Source organism: Lutra lutra, chromosome 1 (assembly GCF_902655055.1).
Source record: "Lutra lutra chromosome 1, mLutLut1.2, whole genome shotgun sequence".
Lineage (NCBI taxonomy): Eukaryota > Metazoa > Chordata > Mammalia > Carnivora > Mustelidae > Lutra > Lutra lutra.
In genome coordinates this window covers 209272472-209285086 of record NC_062278.1, presented here as the reverse complement: position 1 = coordinate 209285086, position 12615 = coordinate 209272472, and the positions used below count along the sequence as shown (strand labels likewise).

General features: G+C 55.8%; 1 protein-coding gene across 2 annotated transcripts in view; it reads left to right on the top strand.

Annotated features, from left to right (window-relative positions):
* Window positions 1-6090, top strand: part of KLHL26 (kelch like family member 26) — a 28383-nt gene extending 22293 nt beyond the window's left edge. For both annotated transcript variants that reach the window (XM_047696918.1, XM_047696925.1), the window contains exons 2-3: window positions 812-994; window positions 3198-6090. In XM_047696918.1, coding sequence (XP_047552874.1) covers window positions 812-994; window positions 3198-4779 — 1765 coding nt within the window. In that variant the 3' untranslated portion in view covers window positions 4780-6090. The remainder of the gene's footprint in view (window positions 1-811; window positions 995-3197) is intronic.
* Window positions 6091-12615: the final 6525 nt, after the last annotated feature.

The following is a 12615-nucleotide window of genomic DNA, read 5'->3' as shown; positions in this document are numbered from 1 at the left end:
ACATGCTGAGCAAGAGAAGCCCCATGCGAAAGGCCACACAGTGCCTGACTCCATTTATGCAAAGTGTCCAGAAGAAGCAAATCCAGAGACAGAAGATAGATTGGTGGTTGCGAGGGGCTGGTGGAGGGTCTGGTAGAGGGGGGTGAGGAGAGACTGCTGATGGGGTCTTATTTTGAGGGGATGAAGATTTTCTGGAACTAGCTAGAGGCGGTGGTTGCGCAATGTTGTGTATGTACTAAATGTCACTGAATTGTTCACTTTAAAACAATGAATTCATGGGGCGCCTGGGTGGCTCAGTGGGTTAAAGCTTCTGCCTTGGGCTCAGGTCATGATTCCAGGATCCTGGGATCGAGCCCCACATCAGGCTCTCTGCTCAGCAAGGAGCCTGCTTCCTCCTCTCTCTCTCTGCCTGCTTCTCTGCCTACTTGTGATCTCTGTCTGTCAAATAAATAAAAAAAATCTTAAAAAAAAACAACAACAACTATGAATTCAATGTGATGTGAATCCTAGCTCAATTAAAAACCAAAATGGGCATTAGAGCCTCCTCAGATCCTAGGAGAAACCCTGGCCCTTTCACAGGTGGCAAATGGAAGCCGGAGAGGTGATGTCCCTTGCCAAGGCCAGTTGCCAGGCAGGTAGCTAATGAGATGGGGACCCCGGTTTTGTGTCTGCTTCTCCAGGGCCAGTTCTGGTGATTTTGCTTGTGCCTGGGGCAGCTTCAGAGCCCAGGTGGACCAGCCCAATGTCACTGGGCAGAGATTAGACAGACCTCAGGCCTCTGAGCTCAGCCCCCACCTCTGCTCTCCTGCAGCATGGCTGACAAAAATGGAGCTCTCAAGTGCACCTTCTCAGCGCCCGGCCATAGTACCAGCCTCCTGCAGGGCCTTGCTGCCCTCCGTGCCCAGGGCCAGCTGCTGGACGTTGTACTCACCATCAACAGAGAGACCTTCCACGCACACAAGGTGGTCCTGGCCGCCTGCAGCGACTACTTCAGGTGAGCCCAGGTCTCGGGGGGGCAGGCTGGAGAGTGCCCCCCCCCCAGCTAAGAGGGAGTGACCTCAGCACCAGCCAGGATGGCTGTGAGGGAATGTGGCTGGTGTTGGCCACATATTCAGTAAATCTGAAGCTTTTTCTAGGTTTATAACTTTCTCAGACTTTTGGGGGACATGGTGTAGGCAAACAGAACATGCCTGGGGGCTAGAGGTGGCCCCTGGCACCCAATTAGCTGCTTCTGCCCTGGGGGAGTAGCAGGGCTTGGCCTTGTTTTCATTCTGTCTTTACTTGACACCTGTGTGTACCAGGCCCTGTGCTTGGCCGTGGGGATCCAACAGAGATAAGACAGACACAGGTCTCTGCCTCCATAGGTTCCTGTACTCAGGCTGAGGAATAGGAAGGACGCCCAAATGGGGGTCCCCATGCATGCCAGGCTGTGTCGTAGTCCCTTCACAACAGGTGAGGCCTTCCTGGGTGTACTGGTCAGTCTGCTGCGAGAGCCCTTTCCGAAAATCCCCTTCCCTGTGTTGGGCTGTGTGGGGGAGTGAGGGCCCCTTAGAGCAGGACTAGGGCCGTTCTCACCAGCTGGGGACTGTCATGGGCTAAGGACAGTCTCCCTCATTTCCTCAGTGGCCAGCTGGCCAGTTCCTCCTGCCAGGCTGTGACCCTGCCAGAGAGAGCTGGGGTGCTGTCCTAGGGGTGGCTTTCTGACCCTGCTTTGCCAGTGGTGGCTGGGGTGCCCCTTCAGATTGTCTCACAGAGCCCCAGCTTAGGTGTGTTCCGAGGGCTGCATGGTCCTCGAGGCTAGGGTGGCAAGGCTGGGACAGCTTGCCTGGTGCGCCCCCCAGCCTCCCGCCCCCCAGGCTCAACAAGGCTGTTCTGGGGAGCCGGAGCAGCCAAGCCATCTGGGGCGCCGTGTCTATTTTTATTCTGGATTTGGGGACGGGTGGGCCGGCCCAGCCAGAAATGCCCTTTAAAGGCTCCTCTGCGCTGGCACTGCAGCCGGTGAGGCCTTAAAAGGCAAAGCTCCCTCCCGTCGCCGTGGCTGCCTCTGCCTTCGATGGGCTGATGGGACTCATGGGGACAAGAAGGGGCAGGGTCCGAGGGGCTGCCCAAGTGCTGCTCCTAGAAGGCTCCATGGTGCCGTTGCTCAGAGTGTTGGGCAGTTGTTAGTTGGCGGCCCCACAGCAGCATCCAGCTCAGCTGTCCCCACTCTGGGACCTGAGCCCAGGCCACACTGGGTGTGTGACTAGGGGACAGGCATCTGTTGGATGAATGGATGAAGGAGGTTCCTTCTCCTGGGTCAGCCATCACAATATGTGCTTGCCCCATGAGAGGAACCTCTTATGCACTCCCAGAGGGTGTTGGGGTTCTTGCCCCTTTTCCTGATGGGGGCTCCCCCAAAGGCTGGGGGGTGCTGTGACCCAGGTCCTGTTTCTCGCACTGGTGCTCACATCATTAACACCACTTGCCAGAGCAGGACAGAAAGGCTGACAGCTAGTGTCACTCACTCACTGGGGGTGGGGGATGTCTCACAGTGAACTAGGGCTCCTGTAGGCCATTCTCGGAGGGCTTTCCTGTCTGGGCCTCTCTTTAGAGATGACAGTGACCTTGGTGGGGCCTCCTAGTGGGTGCTCTGAGCTGGGGACCCTCACCCCTTCCCCATCTGTGGGTGATGGGACTGAGACTTGGGCTCGGGTGGTGGAGCCACATGCCCACATGTGTCTGCTGGTGCTGGTGAGGGTCTGGCTTCTGAGAACCATGGTGCCCAGTGTTCTTGGGGTCCCCACCCTCTCCTGAGCCTGCTGTGTGTGTGGTCTTAACAGGACTGGGTGCCAAGGTGGGGCTGGCACTTGCCTCATGGCCAAAATCAACGTTTGGCCTTTTCCTGCCCTCCTGTATCTGCCCCACCATGAGTGGCCCCCTGGTCCCCTCCCTCTGAGCCAGTGCTCCACACTCTGGGTAGGCTGGACGTACCCCCACACAGAGGGGCCGAGGGGGGAGCTGCTGTTTGTAGGAAGACACATGGCTTGGGTGCATTAAAAATCCTTCTTTTCTTTTCTACATGTCTTTAATGAGCATCTGGCCTCGTTCCCCTGGTTGGCTGTGCCCTGCTTGTGGTGTCCAGGGGCCAGTCTATTCCTGGGTGGCCATGAGGCCCCCCTGGCAACCCCGAACCCACATGCTGTGTTTCTGAACTTCAGGGCCATGTTCACGGGTGGCATGAGGGAGGCGAGCCAGGACGTCATCGAGCTGAAGGGTGTGTCCGCCCGTGGCCTACGGCACATCATCGACTTTGCCTATAGTGCCGAGGTGACGCTAGACCTGGACTGCGTGCAGGACGTGCTGGGTGCGGCTGTGTTCCTGCAGATGCTGCCCGTGGTGGAGCTGTGCGAGGAGTTCCTTAAGGCCGCCATGAGTGTAGAGACCTGTCTGAACATCGGCCACATGGCCACCACCTTCAGCCTGGCCTCCCTCAAGGAGTCCGTGGATGCCTTCACCTTCCAGCACTTCCTGCAGATCGCGGAGGAGGAGGACTTCCTGCACCTCCCGCTGGAGCGCCTCGTCTTCTTCCTGCAGAGCAATCGGCTGCAGAGCTGTGCGGAGATCGACCTGTTCCGTGCGGCGGTCCGCTGGCTGCAACACGACCCGGTCCGGCGGCCGCGCGCCAGCCACGTGCTCTGCCACATCCGCTTCCCACTCATGCGCTCGTCGGACCTGGTGGACAGCGTGCAGACGCTGGACATCATGGTGGAGGACGTGCTGTGCCGGCAGTACCTGCTGGAGGCCTTCAACTACCAGGTGCTACCCTTCCGGCAGCACGAGATGCAGTCCCCACGCACGGTTGTGCGCTCTGACGTGCCCTCCCTGGTGGCCTTTGGGGGCACGCCCTACACCGACAGCGACCGCTCTGTGAGCAGCAAGGTGTACCAGCTGCCTGAGCCGGGCGCCCGCCACTTCCGGGAACTCACCGAGATGGAGGTGGGCTGCAGCCACACGTGTGTGGCCGTCCTCGACAACTTTGTGTACGTGGCCGGGGGCCAGCACCTGCAGTACCGCAGCGGCGAGGGCGCGGTGGACGCCTGCTACCGCTATGACCCGCACCGGAACCGCTGGCTGCGCCTTCAGGCCATGCAGGAGAGCCGCATCCAGTTCCAGCTGAACGTGCTTTGCGGCATGGTGTACGCCACGGGTGGCCGCAACCGGGCGGGCAGCCTGGCCTCTGTGGAGCGGTACTGCCCGCGGCGCAACGAGTGGGGCTACGCCTGCTCTCTGAAGCGCCGTACCTGGGGCCACGCGGGTGCCTCGGCAGGGGGCCGCCTCTACATCTCGGGCGGCTACGGCATCTCTGTGGAGGACAAGAAGGCGCTGCACTGCTACGACCCTGCCACCGACCAGTGGGAGTTCAAGGCACCCATGAGCGAGCCCCGCGTGCTCCATGCCATGGTGGGGGCCGGTGGCCGCATCTATGCCCTTGGGGGCCGCATGGACCATGTCGACCGCTGCTTTGACGTGCTGGCGGTGGAGTACTACGTGCCTGAGACGGACCAGTGGACCAGTGTGAGCCCCATGCGGGCAGGCCAGTCGGAGGCTGGCTGCTGCCTGCTGGATAGGAAGATCTATATCGTGGGGGGCTACAACTGGCGCCTCAACAACGTCACGGGCATCGTGCAGGTGTACAACACGGAGACGGATGAGTGGGAGCGTGACCTGCACTTCCCAGAGTCCTTTGCGGGCATCGCTTGTGCCCCTGTCCTGCTGCCCCGGTCAGGGACCAGGAGGTAGCTCCTGGCACCCCGGGAGCTGGGCCAGCCTCAGGCTGTCTCTGTAAGGGGTGTGCTGAGCACACACTGGGGCCGAGAGCCACAGAACCACCCCTGGCCTGTGGCTGATGTGGTGGGGGCTGACGCCTTGGGGCCTGCTGCATTGATAAGGCCCCCTCCTGGGGTCCCTCCTTCTTTCCCGGAGCAGATCCTGGCTTTGTGCCCACTGAGGGAGGCTGCCAGCGATGAGGCTGACGTGTCGTGGCAGCAGAGTCACACCTGAGGAGGTTTCTTTACCTGCCCCATGACCCCGCTCATGGAGAATCGGGGTCTCCTTTGAGATGTGGTTGTGTGGCTTTGCCCCATTTCTCTCCTCTCCCAGCTTGGGGGCCTCAGACATTTGGATATGAGCTCCTTAACGTCGATCCCCAAATCCCTGGTTTGCGCCCTGCCCCCCCTCCCAAGTTTCTTGCACCATCTATTTTTTAAAATAAACACCACCCCCAAACTCTAACATATGGACCTCCAGGAGCTGGTGAGGTGGCAGGGAAGCACCCAGCTCAGGGTTGACCTCAAGGGTGGGCATGTTTCTGCCTCCAACAAGCCCAGGCTGCTGGGGTGGGTGGGAGGGTGGCTTTGGAGGAGAGTTTCGCATTTGTCTCCATGCCTGTTCTCAGTCCCAGTACCTTCGGTATGTGCAGTTGTCCACTTTCAGAAGGAAAAAACATACCCAGCTCTCAGAGACAGTCATCATAATTGCCCAGCCTTCCATTTGGCGCTGGGCATCTCGTGGGGCCTTGAGGAGGAACGGGCTGAGACGGCCCCGTTCCCGTCCTCGCCCCCTGGTTCAAGGGGGACACCTGCTTTAGAACTCACAGTGTGTCTGCATTCCTAAAGGTCTCATACTTTTTATTTCCCTCACTTTCTCCAGCCCTCCACTCCTGCCTTGTCCTGTGTGCTGGTGGTCATGCCTCTAGGCCTGCCTGGGCCCCCTCAGCAAGGGAAGTCAGGCGAGTGGAGTGGCCTGTTCTTTTAAGGGCTTCGCTACATCTCTGGCCACATTTGTTTCGGTGTCAAAGCTCTAAAGCTGTTCATTTTTATTATTTTTTTGGGTGGGGGGTTCTGATTTGCTTTTTTTAAGACACCGGCATTACTGTCTTATAAATGGGATTTTTACCCTCGGGGCAACTTAAAGTGTCTCTTGCTGCTAATGCACGATTGATGTCGAGTCTCTGTGACCCACTCACCGTGTAAAGAATTAACCTCCTATCTTAGCAGATGTCGTCTCCTAGTATTTTCCTTCATTTAATAAAAATGTTTTGGTGAAAAGATGGAACAGGCCCAGCGCTGAGCTTGTGGGGCCTGATGGGTCACAGATTCCTCATGTCCTCTATGTGGTTAGGGGCTCCCCTCCCCTCTTTGCCCTTTTCTAGCATTGTGGGGGAGCTGGAAGGGGGGCTGGCCTTCGGCTCAGGGGTGTGGGGCAGTGAGATGTATGGCCAGAACTCCTACTGGGTGCCTGGAAGACAGAGGGCAAATCTGCCCTGGGCTGGGCAGCCTTTGGAGAGAGACTCTCTCCAGGTTGTTCCATGGGCCTGGTGGCTTGGCCTCTTGCCACCAGACAGCCCCCAGCTCCTGGCAGGTTATCTCCATCTACTCAGTCCTGGGGTGTGAGATGGGGGAGCTGGGGAGCCCCTCTCCCTGGACGCATGGTTGGGGAGACGCAGGGCAGGTCCTAAAAGAAACACGAAGTCATCACTGTTCCATATGGGCATAAGAGCTCTGTGAATTGCCCCCAACCCCTGCTCCCGTGGCTGGTCTCGCCGCCAACTGGGCTATATATTGGTGGAGAAAGCCTCCTGTTCACGGACGGCTTTCTGAGAGGGGAGGTGTCCAGGATCACCCTCAAAATGCACCCTCAGGCCTGGTGCTCCTGTGCAGCGGCCATTGGGGCCCCAGGGGAAGGCTGGATGTGTCGGTGGGGGGCGGCGTTGAAATAAAAACTTGGTTGGGAACCAGGAAGGAGCCCATGCTGCCAGGGGCATTGAAACGAAAGCAGCAGCCCTTGGGGACTTACCAGAACATTCCAGTCCCTTTTCATCCACCCCCCCCCCACCGCCAACCTGAGCTCCCCCAAGGAGAACCCTTCCCTGCTAGAGGCATGGCCCCTTCAGGGGGGCAGTGAGAATCTTTTGCCAGCTGCAAGTCCCCCCAGATCAGCTCACACCTCAGAACATCTTGTCCCCAATGAGCTGGCAGGGGTGCCGGCGCGGGGGGTGGGGTCGGGGGGCTCTGCCGTATCTAACCGGGTTGATTGTGCATAACCGTCTGGGCTGGTTCATGGAATGTTCTCAGGGGCCCCCTGCCCCTCCCTCTTCACCCACCCCCCCGCCGGAAGAAAGGAAAATTATTTTTCGTATTGTAAACTTTAAACACGAAAAAGCTGTTTTTAATTTAGCAGAAACTGGCTTGAATCTTCACTTTGTGAACGTTTGTGTCCTTCAGAGAAAGGCGGAACATGCCTTTGCACACACACGCTTACACAAATGCACGCACAGACGTAAGCTCACATGCACACCTGCACTCACGCACTGTGACATGCACACTCACACGGTCACAACTGGTGCTCACACGGAGCCTTGCTCATATGCCCAACGACATGCTCACGTGCTTGCTCACACAAACACACTCACACTCACCCTTGGACCAGCCTGGGCCTCTCTGCAGAGCACCCTGAAGGGGTCTAGAGCCTGTCACCTCATCTCTTCCCTTTACCTTTCATCCTGGGCTCTGGGGCCATGAATGGCCCAGCCACTGCATGTAGGGACTGAGCTTGGGGAAAGCCCGTCTTCTTCCAGATGGCCTGCTTCCCCACCAAGGCCCTGGATGCAGCCGGCAGGAGCCTCCCTCCACACCTGGGCTCGGGCTGTGGGAAAACACTGTCTCTGGGGACGGTGGGATTCAGGCCCGCTAGAGGCAGGCCAAATGTGACTTCTGGGGCCTCGCAGCAAGAGGCCAAGGGGGCCTCCGGGGAGCTCTGTGAGGTGGGAATCTGCCCCGGACCTGGCCAGCTTGGAAACCTGCCCCTGGCTTTGTCTCCGAGAACGTAGCTCCTTCTCCTGTGTTCTCACAGGCCCTGGAGATTTCGCTTCTCATGGTGCAGACTCGGTGCACGGGTTTTATTAGGGGCACCTGGCCTTGGAGGCACGGTCCGAATGTTTACCACACAAGTGAGAGGTCCTGGGCTGGGGAGGTGGGAACAGAGCTTCATCCAATCCATGGTCTGTGGGTACCCTCTGTCTGGGGACCCCACGAGCAAGAGGGCCATGAAGCCGCACTCCTGCCTACAGCAAGGCCCCAGCTTACATCTTGTGGCTGACCCTGGTTATCGCCATCCCGGCAGCCATTTCTCCTCCCTCGCCAACAGAGCCCTGATTTGGTGCCAGCAGCAGCGTGCCCAGCCTCGGGGGTTAATTTAGGATTTGACTGAGCCATTCTTGGCAACGCCTTTTGCCGGGGTTGTTTTTGATTTGGGCGTGTTTCCCAGATCTGGCCAGCAAGCTTTAAGGGGAGGTCTGGGGTGGGGGTTTCTGGACGAGAGAGGCCTTATTGCCCCCTTCTCTCCCTTACTGCTTCCTGTGAGGACACGATGCCAGGAGCTTCTGCAGCCATCTTGTGGCCACGAGGAGCAAGTTAAGTGAGGTGTAGAGATGCCGCCTCCCAAAGCCCCAAAATCACAGGGCCACCTGTCCCACCCTGGAAACCTCTGGCTGCCAGACTCCTTTTTATGAGAAACCACAACACCTGTGTTGCTGAAGATACTAGTGGTCAGATATTCTGATAGTTGTAACTCAGTTTCAAAATTATAAATGTAACATGCTGGGGATTGCCCATCTTATATAAATCAGGGTTTTTATTGCAAGCAACAGAAACTGCCTCAGGCTGATTTAAATGGCAAAAAATATGCATTGGAAGGCTGTTCATTTCCTTACAAAAGAGGCAGGAAGGCTGGAAAACCAGGCTCAGAAAACAGTAGAAACCTAGGGGGCGAGGCAGCCAGGGCGATCAGCTGAAATCATGCCAGGGAACTGGTTGGCGAGGACACTTTTGCCATCACCATGGACTCCAGATGCCTCAATTGGCACTGCCACCTGCCCTTGGCACTCAGCCACAGCTGCCCCTAAAAACCAGATGCCCATCTCGATGCTGCTTCTTTGCACCACTTGCTCTGAGCACAAACATCCTGTTGGCCTAGCCCACATCCTGTGTCAATGCTGTAGCTGCCCAGAGAGTGGGGAAAAGGACGACCTCAGTGTGTTAGCTGCCACTGCTGGGTAACAAACAGCCCCATGTCTCAATGGCATGCAAAAACGGATGTTTGTTTCTCATGTGTCTGTGACTGAGCTGGAGGGGGCTTGTTCTGGGCTGCCCTTGGCTGGGCGTGCTCTCTACTCCCGGTGGAGTAGCCAGGAGTCTCAGACCCACCTGTCCCACAGCCTCGGACTAGCAGCTGGCCAGCATGCTCTACAGTGCTACCAGAGGACAAGTGGAATCACATGAGTCTTCCAAGGTCCTGATTGGGAAACCGTGTGCTGTCTCTTCTGCCCGTATCCCTTTGGCCGAAGCAGATGACAGGGTCAAATCCGGAATCAGGGCTGGGGACGTATCTTCAAACTTAAGAAGGTAGACCTACATAGGAGTGTTGCAAAGGCCAGGACACAGGAACAAAGGGGGACAGAGGCCCATCATTTGATCAGTCATACCAGTGGCTTTGAGGCTTCTGTTGTTAGTGGGGCCTACTTGACACTGTGGGGACTCTCCAGACTTGGAAGGGGACTCAGATACTGGGCCACCAAAAAGAAAAGCCAGCTCCATGACTCCTGCAGCCAGTCTACCCCCTGGTGGCCGACCCCTTTTCTGTAATGTAGGTTGGGGCTCTAAGTGTCCTGGGCTTTTGGGCTGCAGGGAAGGGGTCTGTGTGGGGAGTTCAGTTGGAGCGTGTCCAAGTCTCAGGGCAACATGGTGTCATTGGAATGCCTACCCCAGACATCCCCTCAGCATGGGTGGTTTCCAGGGAGCCAATGGACTATTGGCGCTGCCCCTGTCTGCCATCCCATAAAGCTGTTCCCTGGTTCCCTGTCCCCTTATTTCCAGCTTCTTGTTACCCTCTTTGGCAGCCCCACCCTGTTCCCCCTTTAACCTACACTCAGCCTGGGATGGAGGGACAAGGGGCCTAGGTCCTCAGCAAACCCCTTCCTGTTCTATAGTAAAGGGTACGTTCCATGCCTGGCCATTTCTGGCTTCCTTCAGGTTCTCCCCTTTTGCTTCGTAATCAAACCTGGCTCTTGCTTCGCCTTTTCAAAACTTTGATGAGGGCCTGGTTTGGAAGTCAAAGACGGGCCCTGGATGGTTTTCCTCTTTGCCTTCCCGCTCCAATGGCCCGAATTCACCTCTATGCAATGTGGGTACCCCGGATTGACTAAGATTCCATATAAGGCAGTGCAGAAAAGCAAGGCACGAAAACTTAACATTTCGAGGTAGGGTTTTCTTCCCTAACAGTTATTGAATGCTTGCAAGGAAGCAGGCGCTGAGCTAAGTGCTTTACATGCATTATCTGTTTAATCTTCCCAAGAGCCTGCAAGAAGGAGTACCACTGTTCTCATTTAATACCAGACAGCCTGGCTCAGAGAGGTGAAGTCGCTTTTCTGTTGTCACACAGGTGGAGAATTGGTAAGGGCGGGACCACAAAGGAATGCTCAGGAGTTTAGGTTTATTTTATTTTATTTTTTAGAAGATTTTATTTATTGGGGCGTCCGGGTGGCTCAGTGGGTTAAGCCTCTACCTTTGGCTCAGGTCATGATCTCAGGGTCCTAGGATCGAACCTCACATCAGGCTCTCTGCTCAGCAGGGAGCCTGCTTCCCTCTCTCTCTGCCTGCTTCTCTACCTGCTTGTGATCTCTATCAAATAAATAAATAAAATTTTTTTAAAAAGATTTTATTTATTTATTTTAAAGATTTATTTGTCAAAGAGAGAGAGAGAGAGCATGCGCACAAGCAGGGGGAGCAGCAGACAGAGGGAGAAGCAGGCTCCCCAACGAGTAGGGAACCCAACACGGGACTCAATCCCAGGACTCTGGGATCATGACCTGAGGTGAAGGCAGACGCCCAGCTGAATGAGCCACACAGGCGTCCCTAGGTTTATTTTATTATTATTATTTTTAAAGATTTATTCAAGTAACATCCACGAGCCCAAGACCAAGAGTCGTGTGCTCCTCTGACAGAGCCAGCCAGGTGGCCCAGGAGTTTAGGTTTTAATTTAGGATGTATTTAGAAGCTTTATGCTGAGGAATGCGATGGTCTGGATGCAGAGGAAAGGCCTTCTAGGCAGGGAGAGAGCCTGTGGCAGAATGCAGCCAGGCTGGAGTGGTGGACGCGAGAAAGGGAAGAGTGGGAGCTGATGCTGGGGAAGCTGGCCAGGAACAAAGGAAGCTAGGCAGAACTATGAAGCAGAGGAGAGAAAACCGTATTCTGCATGCAGCAGGAAGTGGCTTAGAAGGACTCACTTCTTAGCTCACACTTGGATGTGCTGTGTAATTAAAGTGGAACTAGTCAACAATTGGACCCTCTCAGCTCCTTTGGGTCGGGATTGGCTGAAGAAGGACCCAGGGCTGGGTGACCCTAGAGGGAGGAACACAGCTCTCCTTAGGGTTCGAGATGGACTTTCTGGACGTGGGGGCATTTGAGGTGGGTTTTGAGGGATGAATAAGAGTTTCCCAGGCAGAAAATTATTCACTTAACAAACACTTCCTAACTCTCCCTCTGTGCCTAGTTTTCTGTTAGCTCTGGGGACCCAGGAAAACAGAATGAAAAGGCAAGTATAAAATGAGGCTTAGGGGCGCCTGTGTGGCGCAGTCGGTTTGAGCGTCCAACTTGTAATTTTGGCTCAGGTCATGATCTCATGGGTTGTGAGATGGAGCTCCTGTGTCAGGCTCCAAACTTAGCAGGGAGTCTGTTTGTGCCCTCACTCTCTCTCTCCCTCTCTCTAAAATAAATAAATCTATTTTTTAAAAATGAGGCTTAAAGTACATAGAACCTTCAAGGGATAAAGAATAAGCCTTAAGACTAAGGAATTGATATGTTTCTGTCCTTTGTGCAACAGACAGGGAACTTAAGCCCAGGAATGTTTGGGTAGGGTGAACATACTTTCAGCTTCTGGTCTCAGTTGGTCTAGCAGGGTGCAGACAGGACCCTGGAAACAGCTGCCTTCAGAGAGTGGGATGTTCCCAGGTCATGAGACACACACAGGGACAGATTTCCGATAAGCCCTCAGGGAGGGTCTCTCAGAGGAAAGACCCGAAAGATGAGAAGGTGGAGGGTGCCATGATGCAGAAGCAGTCAGCAGAGGCAGCAGTGCATGCTGAGATCTGGAGGTGGTACAGCAAGGACGTTGGACTGGCTGGAATGAGAAGCCAGGGAGGCAGAAGGGGGATGAGGGCCTCCTGAGTCGACAGGAGAAAGGTGGATTTTTTTCCTAAGTGTGATGGGGAGTATGAGATCCACCCTGATTTACAGAGACCATGGGCTGCTCCGAGAAGCCCGCCCAGGACACACTAGCGTTAGCAGCTTTCTTTGATGAGTGAAGAAAGCAAAAACAGCCAGGGTTGGGTTCTGCCCTGGTCACCAGACACTTCAGCCTCGCCTTCCTCGGGACTGGGGGTCAATGGAGCGGGAGGAGGGCTTGGGTCACTGTCCGGCCATTGCACAATAAGTAGGCTCACAGCTTCCTCTGACTCATCACCAGGGTTTAGGACAGATTGAGTTACTGCTTGGGTGTGGGGTGAATGGGGGTGAGTAGGGT